The sequence below is a fragment of the Hyperoodon ampullatus genome, assembly GCF_949752795.1.
Source record: "Hyperoodon ampullatus genome assembly, chromosome: 19".
NCBI lineage: Eukaryota > Metazoa > Chordata > Mammalia > Artiodactyla > Ziphiidae > Hyperoodon > Hyperoodon ampullatus.
The window spans coordinates 54375231-54393681 of record NC_136932.1 but is presented as its reverse complement, the minus strand read 5'-3'; the positions used below and the strand labels follow the sequence as shown (position 1 = coordinate 54393681).

Genomic DNA, 18451 nt, shown 5'->3' with positions numbered 1-18451 from the left:
TTTACCTAAGCATTTCATTTATGAAGAGGTCATGGATGTTAAATTATATTAACTTGAAGTAAGACTATACAAGCATGTAGTTAACATGCTGTTCTTCAGCATGAATTGTAAAGGCCCCCAAATTGTGGGTATTTTAAGTTGATTTCTTTTAAACCAGTGTTTGAATTCAAGTTTTTTTGCTTATGGCTGAGAATGTTACTCTAAGTTCATTTCACGGTTAATTCTCAATAGTTAGAGAGCCCCCTACCTAGCTTTGTATTGCTCTATAACTCTAAGTCAAGCCACTGACCATAAACTCTACAGAATGGTTTTTTAAAACTTAGAACTCCTGCTCTTCCCCACCTTCACCTCCCCCCCAACCCCCCAATATTCCTATAGGAAATTATAGTATTAGTTGGAAAAATCCCCTTTCCTTCCTTGGCTTCTCATAGGGAAAACACCTTGCTGCTCAGGTCCTGGGCGTCCTGTTGTTTCTCCTGGATCTCGGCCCCCTTCCTTCATCTTTGTCAAAATCGAGAGATTTTTCTCTTTTCCCTTCCCATTTAATAGAAACAAGTTAAAATACTTTAGTAAAGGTTTTCTTACAGCATACTTAAGCGTTTTTTTGTTTTGAAGCCTTGTTTTAATCTGGTGCTATGTCTGTGATACTGAGTTGCCCCTTAAAACCATCCATAATGGGCTACAGTAGAAAGAGAAACTGATGCAGCATAAAACTTAGGTTCAAATTGAGAGCAAGCTGAACTTTTGAGCTTGTTCCTTCACCTGTATGTTAACACTATGAGTAATTTTCAGGATTATTTGTAGGAGTATGTTTAAATTACAAAACACCTAGCTCAATACTGGGCAGTAGTAAGTGCTGTACAATAAGAGACAATGAATTGGTAATAAACTGTAATTTAAGGGATCTTCCCTGACTTTCCTCTGAATAGGATGATGGTCGATGGTCTGGGAGAAGGAACTAGAAACAGAAAGCCAAGAGTACTAAGAGTTCGTTACCACTCTCTAAAGGTAACTAAAACAGGAGGGAAGAAGGGGAAAGAGATTCACAGGAAACTTTTCAGGAGGTAAGCGTGCTTTCAGTTATCTGCCTCCCTAGGAAGAACACTGCTTCCTCTTCCTCCCTAGTATCCAAATGTAGACATTATACCAAAAAACACCTGATAATTGTTGACAATCATTTCAACAGACATTAGTACAATAGCAAGAGGCTGATGATCTCCAAGTAGGAGATCATCTACTTTGTGAATTTTCCATAAATTGATTTAGTCATGCGGATATTCTCACTGTCGTGCAGGGGTCCCCATCCCCTGGGGACCTGTTAGGAATGGGGCCTTACCACAGGAGGTGAGCAGTGGGCGAGAGTGAAGCATCACCTGTATTTACAGCCACTCCCCATTGCTCGCATTACCGCCTGAACTCCACCTCCTGTCAGATCAGAAGCAGCATTAGATTCTCATAGGAGCGTGAACCCTACTGTGAACTGCACATGCAAGGGATCTAGGTTGCGTGTTCCTTGTGAGAATCTAATGCCTGATGATCTGAGGTGGAGCTGACACAGTGACGCTAGCGCTGGGGAGCGGCTGCAAGTACAGATTATCATTAGCAGAGAGGTCTGACTGCAGACTCTCATCAAACCCTATCAGTGAGTGGCAAGTGAAAACAAGCTCAGGGCTCCCGGTGATTCTGCATTAGGGTGAGTTATATAATTATTTCACTATATATTGCAGTATAATAATAAAGTGCACAATAAATGTAATGTGCGGGAGTCATCCCCAAACCACCCCCTGCCCCCACCCCAGTCCGTTTAAAAATTGTCTTCCGTGAAACCAGTCCCTCGTGCCAAAAAATTTGGGGACCGCTGCTGTAGCGGTTCTCAAACTTCTTCTTAGGATCCTTTTTATACTCAAATTACTGAAGATCCCAAAGAGCTCTCGTGTATGTGGGGTTTTATCTATTCATACTGACTGTACTTTAGAGTTAAAACAATTTTTTTAAACTATTAACCATTTAAATAGGACAAACTCATTGAACGTTAATATAAGCAGTAATGAATGAACCGTATTTCCCCAACCAAGAGTCAGGCAAGAAGAGTGGCACTGTACTATTTGTAAAGAGTCTCTTTAACGTTTGTTGTCACAGAAGACTGCTGGACTCTCATATCTCCTTCTGCATTCAATCTGTTATGTTGTGAAGTATATGAAGAAAATCTGGCCTCATACAGGTATTTAATAAGGAAAGGAAGGAGTATTTTAATAGCCTTCCAGATACTTGTGGTTAGTTGAAATGTGGACTCTGAAATCATGAAGATGAACTTTTTGTAGTTATATCTGCCAAACATCCAGGTCTGGTTAACTAGATTTTGTCAGTTCTTGCAAGTAAAAATGTTTGATGACAAAAGCAGCTAGTTCAGCTCAGGACTCAGCCACAAGTGTTTTTCCTCAAGATGACAGTCACACTTCAGTGTGCACCAGAAGTGTTTGATGTTACATAAAATATAAAGACAAACAGTCAAGGATCAAATTTAATAATTTTTTTACTGCTTCGTCAAGGACATGAAGTGAATTTTTTTTTTTTTTAAACTAAGTGTAGGGCAGTGAAAACTACAATGACTACTTGTACAGGTAGGTGCCCCTGCCTTGATTTGTGAAAGGTGCCAGCAGTATTACCCACCATTGCTTTTTTATCATCACTGCAAATGTCAAAACAGTGGAAAAGGAAAAGAATGTCTTAGTATTAGGAACATTGTTTAGACCCCCTGCCAGTGTCTTAGAGACCCCAAGGGCTCTGCAGAGTATACTCTGTGAACCGTAAGATTATGAACCCTGTAAAATAAATATGAAAGGACAGGTGAGCTAGAAAACAAACACGATGTTTCCATAACTACCAGAATTTGTGTACTATTCATCCTAGTAGATACGCCATGATTTATTAAAATTACATCAGCCACGGCAGACCATCCTGTTGGGAATGCACTTTTGAACCTAGAACCATCAGTCTGAGGCAAGCCTCAGATATTACCAGAGCCAGAACCATACATTTAGGATTGGGTTCTCTTCAACTCAGTTACGTGCTGTTGCATCACTTTCCAATCCAGTATAAACATTCTACTTAGAAACAGTTGCTATTGTGGCATCCTTCATAGTTGCAATTTCTTCTGTGCTGTCAGATGCCAGTGTAAACTACAAAACTGACAAAATAGAACCTTTAAGACTGGCCGCAGTAGTCTTTAGTGTTCTACCCAGACTCCACTGACCTTAGAGCTTGCAGTTGTGCTATATTACTGCTTATGTTGAAGTTAACTGCTAACTGATATTAATTGCTGAAGTTAACCATGGAGAGCTGCAGTCACTTAACGTGTGCCTGTTACCAAAATTCTCCCTGACACCATCATAGTTCTTAGGGATATACTGAAATTAGAAATCCTGTCAGGATCCCTTTTTGCAAAAAAGCGATCAGGAAGCTATGTGGCTCTTGGGAGCTGGAACCTTCATATTCTGGGCAGCTGGTATAACATAGTAATTATTGGAATTATGTCATGCTAAGTGTATGACGATCAAAAGGGAAATAAGGTGCCCTTAAATAATTGTCCAGTTCCTTAAGTTCTAGGTAAAGAAACAGTGGGATGTTGGGCTAAGCTACATTCACTTTACAATTACCATAAATTCTTACGTGGGCCCATTATCACCTTCAAGGTCCATACAAGTCACTTCGCAAGTTTCAATGCCTTCACTGTTAGGAAAGGTGGGGGGGAACTAAAGAGATGCAGGACCACTGCTGAGGAACTTTAGCCAGTGTGGGTCAGGGAATGAACGTGAAACACAGCACGGGTGGGTTGTATCAGTGCTATAAAGCCTCAGCTTTAAGACAAATCCACAAAGTTAGATTTTAAACCCATGATCTATTAATAATATAGGCAGTCGTCCAAAAACTGAAGGCAGGAAAAACAAACTACAGTTGGCACCTAATGGTAGTACCCTTGACCCCTGATCCTCCAAGGTGGGTAACAGAAGAGCTATTAACACACAAAGGGACCGAACCACACATAGGAAATGCTGTTTCCCACCTCGTAATCCAATTCTGTTGTGACCTTTGCCTCTCATCTTAAATATTTCTTGTTTCAGCACCTATCTCTTGAACCACCAGGACTATTTATTAACCAAACTTTTTTTTTTTTCCAGCCCAAGATAACTGTGTAACCAGGCCAAGTACATGATAGAAGAACACAGGAATGAATTTTCATCTCAAGAATACATAAGTTGGGGGAAGAAATTCAGCTTTTATTGTTAGAATTTTAGTTTCAAACCCTTGTGGTGGGATGACCATCATCATACAATATTCCACCTAGTAAAGTTTTAGGTGACCAGTGACCTTGTCAATTAGGTCTACTGGTCCTGGCCCAATTCCTAGAACAGTTCGAGAGCCTGGTGCAATCTGAGTACGTCCTGCATCTTGGATTAAACTTACAGTCAGTCCCAGCATTTTTGCATGGGTCAATAATTCAACTAGAGTTTCTTCATCGGGAGCTCTGACCACCACTTTGGGCTGGCCACAGTATTCCCATTGTTTGAGTAATTCAGGGTTTCTCCTTTGAATTTGCTTGTAGGCAGAAACAGCAGCATGAGCGCACTGGGCAGCCACTTTCCCTTTTCCCATCTTTAAGTCACTTCGAACCACAAGAATCATTTTGTACTCCCCACCCTCTCCTAAGATGCTCGCTTCTGTTTTCGTGTCAGTGTCTGTCTCGCTCACCGAGTTCTTGGGGATCGTTCCAAAGCGTACTCGGAGTCTCCAGCCCAGGCACATGCCACAAGCAACTCCGGCAGCCAAGCTGAGTGCACCAGGATTAGTCAAATATTCCATAACCAAGGGTTTGGAGAGCATCTGAAAGGAAAAGAAAGTTGTCACTATCTAGCAGTGGAAAGTTACAGGCTTATCAGATACAACATCCTGACAGTATAGAAGCAGCAATATTTTAATTCATCCAGAAAAAAGGCAAAATATGTTTTGGATCTTAGGCATGTACTATTTTTTCTCCCCTGTGTACTAGAAAAGGTTCAAGAATACAGATGAAGCAGTTTAGGTCATTTTAATCTCAATGTGAGGAGTACATCTCTTTCTTGGATACAACAAAGCTCCGTTCCTCAATTTTTTTTTTTTTTTTTTTTTTTAAATTTATTTTATTTATTTATTTTTGGCTGTGTTGGGTCTTCGTTGCTGCCTGCGGGCTTTCTCTAGTTGCGGTGAGCGGGGGCTACTCTTTGTTGCGGTGCGCGGGCTTCTCATTGCAGTGGCTTCTCTCATTGTGGAGCACGGGCTCTAGGCACGCGGGCTTCAGTAGTTGTGGCTCACGAGCTCTAGAGCACAGGCTCAGTAGTTGTGGCACACGCGCTTAGTTGCTCCGCAGCATGTGGGATCTTCCCGGACCAGGGATCGAACCCGTGTCCCCTGCATTGGCAGGCGGATTCTCAACCACTGCGCCACTGGGGAAGCCCCGTTCCTCAATTTTTGCTAAGTCTTGTGGAGAAAGGAAATGTTCTGTTTTACCAAGATGCCTAAAGGATCTAGAGAAACCAAGATTCTCGCTCTTTCTGGAATACAGTGAGTGCTTATTTACTTGTGTCTTCGTACTGCATTAATTCTTAATGGGGATGGTACCAACCCCTCAGAGAAGTTCCTGGTTGTCACAACAACGGGCCTGGAGTGAGGTGCGCTGCTGACATTTACTAGACCTTGGCATGGAATGCTAAAAGCCTTACACGTGAAGATTTGTCCCACTGGACATTTCTGTAGATGAAAAACTATTAATGTCTGAGAGTAGAACCCAATTTCATTTTGCATACGAACACAAAGTATTTTTTGCATAGTTTTAACACTCAATTTACCAGTAGTATAACTATCATATAAATCAAAGGAAGATGATCCTTTATCCTTATTATTTTAGAAATTCCTATTACCCCAGCAAAGCTGTTCATGGTATTTGAATCATCAATAAAGCACTTAAATCAGTCTACATGTGAGGCTGTTGGATTCATGACGCTTCAGTGTATAGGCACAAACAGTCATCAGTTTCTTCTGGTGGAATAAATAGAATCTAAGCATTTATACATTGAAATACATGGGGCCATCATGTTTGTAGAACTTACAAGTGGTGCCCTTGGAATTGTACAGTGCATAATCTGCGTGGCATAGGTGGCAGTCCTGGAAATACATATTTTACCATAAAGTTCTTTTTTATTCTTTTTTGTTAAAATTAGAACATACTAATGTTTTTGAAATTATATGGTAGGCAAAGTATGCAATGTTATCAAATATTTAAAATGAGGATAGGGGCTTCCCTGGTGGCGCAGTGGTTGAGAGTCCACCTGCCGATGCAGGGGACACGGGTTCATGCCCCGGTCCGGGAAGATCCCACATGCCGCGGAGCGGCTGGATCCGTGAGCCATGGCCACTGAGCCTGCGCATTCCGGAGCCTGTGCTCCGCAACGAGAGAGGCCACAACAGGGAGAGGCCCGCGTACCACAAAAAAAAAAAAAAAAAAAAAAAAATGAGGATAATACAGGGAATCAAACTTTTTTGAGATGTAATTCACATACTATAAAATTCACCTTTTTAGTGTACAATTCAGTGTTTTTTAATATATCTACAATGTTGTACAATCATCACCACTATCTAATTCCACAACATTTTCACTGCCCCAAAAAGAAACCCCTACACCCATTAGTAGTCCCTTCCCATTTCTCCCTCGCCCAGTCTCTGGTAACCACTAATCTACTTTGTCTTTATGGATTTGCCTATTCTGGACATTCATATAAATCAAACCATACAACATGTGGCCTTTTGTTTCAGGCTTCTATCATCCAGCATAATATTTTCAAGGTTCATCCACACTGTAACATGTATCAATACTTCATTCCTTTTTTTTAATACATAAATTTATTGATTTATTTATGGCTGTGTTAGGTCTTCGTTTCTGCGCGAGGGCTTTCTCTAGTTGTGGCAAGCGGGGGCCACTCTTCATCGCGGTGCGCGGGCCTCTCATTGTTGCGGAGCACAGGCTCCAGACACACAGGCTCAGTAGTTGTGGCTCACGGGCCCAGTTGCTCCGCGGCATGTGGGATCCTCCCAGACCAGGGCTCGAACCCGTGTCCCCTGCATTGGCAGGCAGATTCTCAACCACTGCGCCACCAGGGAAGCCCCTTCATTCCTTTTTTACTGATGAATAATATTCCACTGTATGGGTATACCACATATTATTTATCTCTTCATCAGTTGATGGACATCTGGGTTGTTTCTACCTTTTGGCTATTATGAATAATGCTGCTATAAATACAAGTTTTTGTGTGGACATTTGTTTTCATTTGTCTTGGGCTTATACCTAGAAGTCTAACTGCTGGGTCATATAGCAACTCTGTAACTTTGAGGACCTGCCAAACTATCATCTAAAATGGCTATACCATTTTATATTCGTTGCAAGTGACTTTATTTTTTAAAAAACTCTGTGTTGGGCCTGGTAGGGTTGAGAGCGACTTCTCTAGTGCCTTATGACTCAAGTTGCTAATTCAGAAACAAAAAAACCAATGCCTTTGCAAACAGATCTTCATATAAGTCATGGCTCTCTCCAGATCTCAAAGAAGGATTGGGAGGATTATGAGATAAACCGGGCTAACAGACCTTCAGTAATTGTTAGAGAATGATGGAGTAGACTTAATATCTGAAGGAAAAGAAAATGACTATAAATTCTTTTGTCTCCAAACTATAAAAATATAACTTAACACATTACACTGCTATACTATGTATCTTGCTTTTCTAAGTCAAACGTACAGTTAATAAAAAAGTGAAACAACCCAATATCCCCACATTTGCAATCTCAAATTCAAACCCTGCCCTCCCCAGAACAAAACTAATTTCCCTGAAATTGCTACTTAATGTTATAAAACCTGTATCTCCACTTCCTTGGAGTCCATTAGAATCCTTTACTATTCAGTTACTTTCTGAAACACCCACCAAAAAAACTCTGCATTTTATAGTAGTTCATGCATCTCCTTCTCTAGTTGGATCCTGTCTGGAGCTACCTTTTTTTTTTTTTTTAAATGGTTCAATTTCTCCATATCCTCACTAACACTTGTTATTTTCTTTCTTTCTTTCTTTTTTTAAATTTATTTATTTATTTTTGGCTGGGTTGGGTCTTTGTTGCTGTGCACGGGCTTCCTCTAGTTGCGTGAGCAGGGGGCTACTCTTCATTGTGGTGCATAGGCTTCTCATTGCAGTGGCTTCTCTATGTTGCGGAGCATGGGTTCTAGGTGCGTGGGCTTCAGCAGTTGTAGCACGCGCGCTCAGTAGTTGTGGCTCGTGGGCTCTAGAGCGCAGGCTCAGTAGCTGTGGCGCACGGGCTTAGGTGCTCCACGGCGTGTGGGATCTTCCTGGACCAGGGCTCAAACCCGTGTCCCCTGCATTGGCAGGCGGATTCTTAACCACTGCACCACCAGGGAAGTCCCTGGAGCTGCCTTCTTAAATGGCCAACTTTTACAGATAGAGGCAGGAATACCAGGACAATGTGGTGAGGAACATATTTCCAGAAGTTGATAGCACTCTGAGACAGTCTGTCCATTAGTTTTGGCAAAAAACTAATGTGGGGCAGTTCTGGGGCAGAAGCTAGTTTGAGGCGGGGTCAAGAAAGAGAAACAAAGTGAAAGCAAAGCAGAAAGAAAAAGCAACAGATACAAGGGGCTGTGAAGAAAAAGTAAAGGTTTTTTTTTTCCCTCTTAGGATGGAAAGATGAATATATACAAAGGTTGAACATATTTAAATATTAATGGATGGACCCAGAGAAAAGGTAGGTAGATGTTCAAGATAGGGAAAGAATAAATAATAATACAAAGCAGTAGGTGGGAGGCACCTAAGTCCCTGTGAAGAGATTTAGTCTTGGAAAGAAGGGACACCTTTCCCAATGTGACAGGTTTAGATGCAGGTAGGGCTGTGGATTTGGAAGCAGGAAATTCTTCCTTGAAGGGAGTTATTTGTACAAAAGTCAAGCTGGAGTTGAGAAGAGGAAGACTGAAACAAAAGTTACAGCAAAACACAGCAGGATTGCAGAGGAACATTGAAAACGGTTAGGATTAGTAATGATTTTGTAACAGTACCATACCTACCAGTTATGATCCTCTCCAGCAGTACTTAGCAGCCTGAGTATAGGTGAAAATATAGAGGAGATGACTTCATACTTCACAGAGAAAATAGAAGCCAGAAGACTAAAACCACATAATCACTGCCTCCAAACATATAAACTAAATCTGCTGCACCTATATTCTTCCTTCATCCTCCCCGTCTATGACAGATAGTTGGATTTATCCAAGTTTGAATTCTACTAAGAGTAAGCACCAAGACACAAGGGCGTAAGGGAATTTAGGGTGAAGGCAAGAATGTTTGAAATGATAAGCCCTGAAATCCACATTCTTATAAAATGATTTAAGGACAGGAAGGTGACAGAGGATATGCACATGCTATTAAGAAAAGGTATGATGGAAGTAAGCTGGAAAGGCAGATGGCTGTGGTTAGAGGGAGATGTCTGGGGTTTTGAGTTTGGAAATGGAACATTATAATGTGATGGAAAGTCCCGAGTGTAGCTACAGAAATAGGTTCTGAATTAGAGTCGGAAGTGTGTCGTTAAGCTCATCTGCTTTCTGAATTCTTTTACTTTTATGATCTAGTGCCTCCTTCCACAAATGTTAACTGGTTCTGCTCTAGGACCTGGGGGAATACAGGAGCACACAAAGGAGAAAAAGTCCCTTCTCTCATGGAGCTTACGTTCTGGTAGTGGTTTAGAGAGGACTCAGTCCTAATGTTGAATTTCTTTCATTTTATTTTAAGAAAACTTCATGTTGTCATAGCTCAAAGCTTCAATGGTACTTTGAATGTATTGCGTCATTTGATCCACCTAACTGTAAGAAGTTAGCATTAATTCTATATATTGAAAATGAGGAAACGGAGGCAAAGAGAAGTTAAAAAAAAACCCAAACGTTTGCTGACTTCCTATGTACCAGACACGTACCTTGTTAGACTAGGAATACAGTGAACAATACAGGCCACTGCCAGTTGTTCACAGATGAGTGGAGGAGAAGACAAATAATTACATGGCTGGTAAATGTTATGAAAAGGCATTAGGGAGGACTTCCCTGGTGGTGCAGTGGTTAAGAATCTGCCTGCCAATGCAGGGGACATGGGTTCAATCCCTGGTCCGGGAAGATCCTACATGCCACGGAGCAACTAAACCCGTGTGCCACAACTACTGAGCCTGTGCTCTAGAGCCCTTGAGCCACAACTCCTGAGTCCACGCACCACAACCACTGAAGCCCATGCACCTAAAGCCCGTGCTCCACAACAAGAGAAGCCACCGCAATGAGAAGCCCGTGCACTGCAACAGAGAGGAGCCCCTGCTCACCGCAACTAGAGAAAGCTGGCGTGCAGCAACGAAGACCCAACGCAGCCAAAAAAGAAAAACGAAAAAACAAAAAAAGAGTCTGCCTTCTAATGCAGGGGACACAGGTTCGATACCTGGTTGGGGAACTAAGATCCCACATGCTGCGGGGCAACTAAGCCTGCGTGCTGCAAGTACTGAGCCCACGTGCTGCAACTACAGAGCTTACGTGCTCTGGAGCCCACATACTATAACTAGAGAGCCTGTGAGCCACAACTACTGAGCCCTCGTGCCACAACCAGAGAGCCTGTGCATAACAACTACAGAGAAGCCCATGCGCCGCAACGAAGAACCTACGCACTGCAACGAAAGATCCCACGTGCCGCAACTAAGACCTGACACAGCCATAAATAAATAAATAAATAAATAAATAAATAAATATTATTTTTTTAAAAAGGTGTTGGGGAGTACATAAAGTGCTTTAGCTCAGTGTAGGAGGTCGGGGAAGGCCTCGTTGAAGAAATATTTAAAATGCAACAAAGGATCAGTAAGAAGATAGAAGGATGGAAGATCATTTCAGGCAGAAAGAAGGCCAAGTGGGCAGGCCAGAGGAGAGAAACACAATATGTCAATGACCTGAAAGCAGTCCAGACTGCTGGAAGATGGAGAGAAAGAGCTGCAGAGAACCAAGTGAGAAAGGAGGGCAGATCACAGGAGGCCTTGTAAGCCATGTTAGACGGTTTGGAATTTACCCTAAGGACAATGAGAAGCTGCTGCAGGGAAATGAGTTTTGTTTTCTAAGAGATCACCTGGGACTTCACTATAAAGAATGAATTAGAAGCTGGTAAGAACAGATACAGGGGATTGATCAGGAGGCTGCTATAATGTAATCATAGTAACAGTTAATAATTGCTAAATTAGGTTTTATATTAGATATATATTAGGTATTGACACTCTACATGAATTGTCTCCTTCAATGTTCCCAACAGTCCTTTAAGGTAAATACAGAATTATTATCCCCATTTTTTTCAGATGTGAAAATTGGGGTACAGAGAATATAAGTTTAGGTCACCCAAGTTCACAAAGCTAGTAAATGGCAGCCTGACTGCAGAGCCTGTGTTCTTAACACTACTCTGTTGCCTTTCCCAGTAGTCTAGATGAGATGACAGTCACTCAGAGAAGAGTAGTGACAATGGGAAAGGAAAGAAGCGGCTGAGGCACACCTGTATGATTTGGTGACCCACTGGAAGTCTGATGATAAAAGAAAGGGAGAAGTTTAGAATGACACCTAGATTTGAACAAATGGAGATTGGAAGTATACTATTTACTGATGAAGGGATTCTGGTGAAAGAAGGTTTGAAAGTAAAAGATACTAAAATCAGTTTTAGATATATTACGTCTGGTTTGACCAAAAGACATCCTGGTTGAGGTGTCCAGGAAAAAAAAAAACATATATCATTTAAGAGGTCAGAAGATAAGCTTAGGCTAGAAATACATATTTAGAAGAAATTAACATATAACTGAGATTACTGAAGTGATGAATGTGGGTAAGGCCACTGGGTCAAGTATATCGAGGGAAGAAATGGCTAAACAGAACCCTGAGGAAACAAGCATTTAGGGATAAAAGGAGAATGACAAGGAATGACCAGAGGGTCATAAATGGTTAAGTCATCAGCACCTAGTTTCAGTCCTCTTTCACTGGTGTACCTAAAATGGTGACAGGGCTGTACTGACATGGTACTTTAAGGCTCTAGATGTCTTTGCAGCCGCAAAAAAAAATAAAATTTAATTCTTATTAGAACCCACATTATCTCATAATGCATCTATCATTTAGTTACTACATTATGCTTACATATCAGCAGGACTTCTGTGTGATAATCTAACAACCAGACTACAAATAGAACAAATACTCAATTATATATATATATATATTAAAAAATACACACACACACACACAAACTTCTATGCCAAGAATTAGAAGGAGTCTCTGCACCAATTTCTAGGTTGCAAAATAACCAAATATCCCACATACCAGACTCAGGTACTATCTAGAGAAAGGAACTACACATGAGTATATGTTGAATATACTCATCTAAAAGGTCATGATGGAAAGTTTCTCATTTTCTCAGCTTTATTTAAAAACAGATATACCAGTAAGAGTCATCATAAACAGAAAGCAGAAAAAGTTCCAGAAATAACCAAGCTTGTTTGTCACTTCTGTCCCATATCTTATGAGGTCTCTAATTCTAAAATGTTGAAATTAATACTAACATCTCTATTCTTCACGATGTTCTAATCTCCTATCAGCCTGATCAGATCAACATCTAACTCCTGTAAAAAGTGTTTCAGCCTGGCCCCTTTTCTGCATATCTATTATAAACATGTATCAATAGACCCAGTGCTTGAGACTAAGGTAAAAATAACTGTCTTAATCTCACAGACAATCCCGGGCAATGACAGCACTGCCAAACGAACATGTCCTATCAAACCCTCCTCTTGGTGCCTTCTAATTTCTCAGCCAGATGAAACCTTTCACCAATGCTCATGATTCCATCACCTTCTGAAGCATGCTACCCCCATTTATCCTGTTCCACTGCCCCTTGGCCTTTTCCAACCTAAAAATCCTTCCTCTTTGACCCTTAAACCACTGCCTCACTTTTCCTCTTCCCTTCATCTCTAAACTTCTTCAGTTACCTGTCTCCCTTCCCCACTCGACTGAAACTGCCAAGGAATCAGACACTAGCTAATTGCCAAGTGCAGTTGCCTCTTTTTAGGCCTCACCTTGAGTTTTCTGCACCACTCACTGATAACTTTTCTTTAAGCTTTCTTCCCTTGAATTCTTTAACCCAACGTTCACCCTATTATCATCCTATCTTTCTGATACCTTTTTTCCAGTCTCTCTTTCTGGTTATATGTCCTCTGTTGTCTCCTGATGTATGTATTACCCAAGCTTACACATTTGGTCCTCTTTTCAGTCTGTACCTACATTGTCCTATACAGCAACCATCAGCCAAACGTAGTCATTTAAACTTAAATTAAAACTAAATGAAGATTCAGTTCTTCAGTTACATTTAACCATATTTCAAGTGCTCAATAGCTCAACAGCTTACAAGTGGCTAGGTGCCACTCTATGAGTTAGCGAGGTATGGAACGTTTCCATGACTGCAGACAGTTCTGCCACTCCCTTGCTTGGGGCCCTGCAATAAAGACTGTGCTTTATTTCACCACAACCCGGCGTCAGCACCCTTTGGGTACCCGTCAAGTTCGGTGGGGTAACAATAAAACCTAAATCCCTTCGCAGGAATTCAAAGAACTACACAATTCGGTTTCAACCTACTTTATCCTCCTCTCCCGCTACACAGGGTACTCTTCAGCCACACCAAGTGACTAGGTATTTTCAAGCAGCAATCTCACCCTGAAATAATTTTCTCCACTTAAACACACAAAAAACCCTCTTCACCCATGAAGGTGTAGTTCAAACCAAACCTGTCTCTTAAGTCTTTACCACCCCCCAGTCAGTCTTAATTATTTACTTTCCAGACCCGCTGTAACAATAACACATAACCGCTGTAGAGCATAATTCTCAACGTCTAGTAGAGTGCCTGGGATTGTTAAAGTATTAAATACTCCTTTAGACATTATGTCTGTGTGACACAGGGAGGCAATTTTTCGATCATATTCTTAGAGGCCTTTTCTCTCCTCGTAGGATTCAACAACTTGCTACGCTGGGCTACTCAATAAACACTCCGCAGAGTGTGAGGCCTGCTCGGTATTTTCTCACATTCGGAGCGAATCCATCAATGCTGCCGCAATGGAGGCGTTGCCTGGGAACTAGAAATTCTGGGTCCTTCCCCTCCCCAGCAGCTTGGTCCTTTCTTCCAAAAGACGACTGGCCGAACCGGAACAGTGGCTCCGGCGGCCACTGGGCGGAAGACAGTTTACGAAGGAGAAGATGAAAGGGTGAGGGGTGGTTATAAACTTAGATGGGAAGAAACATTCCACTTGGAGACAGAATGAAGAACCTCCCCTACCTGTGAGAGGCTGACCTACCTAGAGAACCTCTCCTCCGCCTCAGCCGCGGCTCTGCGTTCTTCACTTCTGGGGAGCGAACACGCTTCTCTCGCGCGAGTTACCCCTTCCGGGGTTCCTTGACAACAAGTTCCGGATCAAGAACCGCGAAGAGAACAGTCATTCTTCCTCTCGCCCCGCCCACAAGTCCCTAACCCAGACTCGAACTGAAATTCCACGACGATCAGCTGAGGCGGCCGAAAGGAGGGGGGAACGCTTTTCTTTGGAGGCGGTCTCCAGGAGGGGAAACGGACCGGAAGTGACGTGAGCTAGTTCCGGTTGGCCGGAGCCCTGCGGCGGTTGTGAGAGTCAGTCGCGAGCCGCTTCCAGGATCTGAGATCCGGAGAACCGGAGAAGCCGGAGTCAGAGCGGGTAGGTAAGCGAGAGCGGGGAATTGGGGACGGACGCCTGAGGCTATCCTCAGAGCTTGGCTTCTTCTGCATTTAGACGGTGCATATCTAGGGCACCGTGATTTCGACTTCAAGCAGTGCTTTAGAGCGCTGCTGACTGTCTCAATCTGGCAGTAGATTATTTGGGACACCTCCCCGTGGTTGGCCACCCGTACTGGACTCCCAACCATTCTCTCTCATCGTGGCGAACTTGGAAGCCGTTCTGAGCTTCTGTAGAGTACCCATCTCCTCTTCCTCTCTGGGTGTCTAGGATCTTAGAGTAAACGAGGAAGGTCTTCCCTGCTGATGACCAAGCTGTTTCTCAGCATTTGTCAGTTGGTTTCTTGCCGCCCCCCACCCGCCGCCAACCACTAGCACATGATTCTATTTTGTATCCATTTCTAAACAAAATTCAGACGTGCAAGTGCCTTCTAAAGCGTTGGTGGCCAAGGGAATGGGGCCTTCCCTCCGTAGATCTCTTGCAGAGGACCTTCCCGTTATTTCCCACTACTTTCATGAAGAATAGCGTTCTCTGCCTTTTCCAAATCCCTGACCCCCTGTATTTCTTTACAGTGGAGGCATTTGCAATAAAACATGAAGGTTAGCTTAATCTCTGAACTTTCAGTAAGCCATATGTGACCCTGTGTCACGCTGCTTAAGATTATTTGTGACCTCCATTAAGTTTTGCACTGTTGTCTTTTGTCTTCCTGCAAATTCATGCAAAATTCTCATATAGGCTTTGGCACTGTTTACCTGTCTTGATAACGTAGCTCCTTTGCCTAACTTTAATGTCTTTCATTTCTCCTTTGGGGCTAGTCAGAAATTCTGTAGACGGATTGCACTGATCCTTTGGAGAAGTTCGTACCAGTATTTCTAATGTTGTAATGATAGAGAATTTAATGTTCTGCTACTACCTATTAATTGTATTATCATCAGCCCTGATTTTAGTTGTGTATTCTTAGCATAAATGATGATAGTAAGAAACTATTATTTACTAGGCAACATTTTATGCATTATAGATTATTTTTTTATTGATCTTTGGAAGAGGTGGTGGTACCCAGACAAATGTGGCCAATTTGTGTAGGTGTGAAATGACTCTACAGTAGAAATCTTTTATATTTTACTTGTTTGCCTATATTATTTTAAAACACTGGAGCATTTTTTTTCCTTTGAGGAATATATCCTAGTTGATTAACATAGTTTAATTCCTTGATTCACAGTTCAGAATAACCAAGTTTCTGAAATACTTCAGTAAATGATTTAATACCTTTTAGCAATTTAATGCTTTATAGCTAGTTTAATCAATTTGTTGTTTATTTACATATTGTTCTTATTTTTGAGTTAGAAATTTTTTCACACTTGTCTTTGAAACGAGGCAACAAGATTTTTGAAATGTGAAATTATATAAATTAGATGTTATTATTTTTAACAGCTGGTAAATTTGCTTTTTTACTTTATAACTGCCACACCTGGTCTTATATTCTTTTTGTTCAGTCCAGTTATCCAGGGACTGATTATCCAAATTTTCTCACTTGCCAACTTCTTCCTGCCTTTGGCTTGAATTACCACTTTTTAGGATTGCAAACATCATTAAACTTTAAATCAGAAGACCTAGATTGGAATCTGGGCTCCAACATTTATTGAGCATAGTTTGGCAAGTTACCTAACTTTCTGAGCTGATCTTAATTGTGTTGATTAAAGTACTGCTCACTTCATAGGATTGTCACAGCGATGAAGGGAGATAGTAAATGTGAAATCACTATGTAAATGAAAATATGGTGATATTGTCATTTTACTCTGAAAGCAGGAAATATATCAGTGCAGAATCCTGTTACTCTGCATCATTTCAAAATTTGATGTTTTATATTAAGTGTGTTATTTATCTGAAATTTGTCACACACTTTTCTGAGATGATCTTTGCCCTCCTTTTGAACGCAATAAAAGCTAATCAGGAATAGTTTGAAACTGTAATCCACTGTATTAGTCACCTTGGTTTATAAGTAGGTGACTTCAGAATGAGTTTAGTTTTGCATTTAATACCTTTTAGCAATTTAATGCTTTATAGCTAGTTTAATCAATTTGTTGTTTATTTACATATTGTTCTATTTTTGAGTTAGAATTTTTTTCACACTTGTCTTTGAAACGAGGCAACAAGATTTTTGAAATGTGGAATTATATAAATTAGATGTTATTATTTTTAACAGCTGGTACATTTGCTTTTTTACTTTCTAACTGCCACACCTGGTCTTTAGTTTTGCATTTGGGAGTTTAAATTTGATCCTTTTTGGCCATCAGGTATTGTTACTTAAGAATTTCCAAGTGCAGAGGAAGTTGAACTTTTGGGTGCTTACATATAGTTAACTAAAGCCTTACTTGCTTGTATTATTTCACTGAAACCTATTGAAAGCAATATTTAGAATTAGAAGCAACCTCTGTGAACACAGAGTTAGATTCTTCTCATTTAACAGGGGAGAAAATTAGGGCCCAGAAACAATCAGTAATTGGCTTGCCTGAGGTCATATGGCTTAGGTAGTGCCAGAGCCTGAACTGGAAATGAGGTCCCAAGTGTTCTTTCTTTCTGCTAAGGTTGTCTCCAGGCATCTTTATTTGGTTTCGCAGTATTTCCTGGTTTGCATGAAAATGGTTTTCTTATGTATTAAAGGGATCTATATGTGTATGTACATTTTTTCCCCTTTTTACCTGATTTTCAGTCTTGTAAATTCTAGGAAAACAAAAACTATGCTTGGCAAAATTTGTGGTGGAATGGAATAAGGATAGAAAAAAGTTAGTTCTGTTCTTCAGAATAGTTATTCTGAGTTCATGCTTCATTACTATCAGGTATCAAGGTGTCTTCTTTCTGGCAAGTGGAAAAGACAGAGGATCTTTGTAACACATGTCTCTACTGAGTGAGTGTCGTTGCTAATGAGTAGGAGGAAACTATAATAATTTCTTTGCTCCTGATAAAAAATTTTCCCAGGCTATTTGTAATTTTAATATAATTATTTCATTCTGGGTAACTAGCCACTGTAGAAGAGTTTATTTTTTGTCTTGGTGAGAATCCTTTTGCTTCCATTGATTTCACAAAACTTGTTTAGTCTCTGACTATAATTTAAAAGAGTTTGTCAGTATTCCAGAAATAAAAAATCTTCTTAGTAGGTCACCGTGGTGTTTTCTCTTGTTCTAGAGGTTCATTAATAAAACCTTGGTCTTTACAGGTTTTCCTGGAGGGACTATGTAGATAGTGTTAAGAGCCTAGGCTATGAATTTAGATTGCCTTAGTTCAAATTCCAGGTCTACTACTGTGCAACCCTTGGGCTAGTCTAGTTACTTAACTTATTATCTCAGTTTCCTCCTAGATATTGAAGTTAGTACACACCTTTATTGTTAGGATTAAGTGAATAGATTTAAGTAAAGCATTTAGAACAGTGCCTGGCATATAGTTAACCATGATTGTTATGTCATCATTATCATGTGGCCTACTGAGCAGTTGCTAAGAGCTTTTTCCGGCGCTCTTTCGAAAGCATATCTTTGTGTTCCTGCTTACTCGATTATTGTTTGCTCATTATTAATGAAGTTTCAG

At 40.9% G+C, this 18451-nt stretch overlaps 1 protein-coding gene across 1 annotated transcript; it reads right to left on the bottom strand.

The window, feature by feature from the left end:
* Positions 1-4264: 4264 nt before the first annotated feature.
* On the bottom strand, positions 4265-5746 carry PTRH2 (peptidyl-tRNA hydrolase 2). Its single transcript, XM_079724993.1, has one exon. It carries the CDS (start codon positions 4879-4881, stop codon positions 4342-4344), a length of 540 nt encoding a protein of 179 aa, XP_079581119.1. The 5' UTR covers positions 4882-5746; the 3' UTR covers positions 4265-4341.
* Between the last annotated feature and the right edge of the window lie 12705 nt (positions 5747-18451).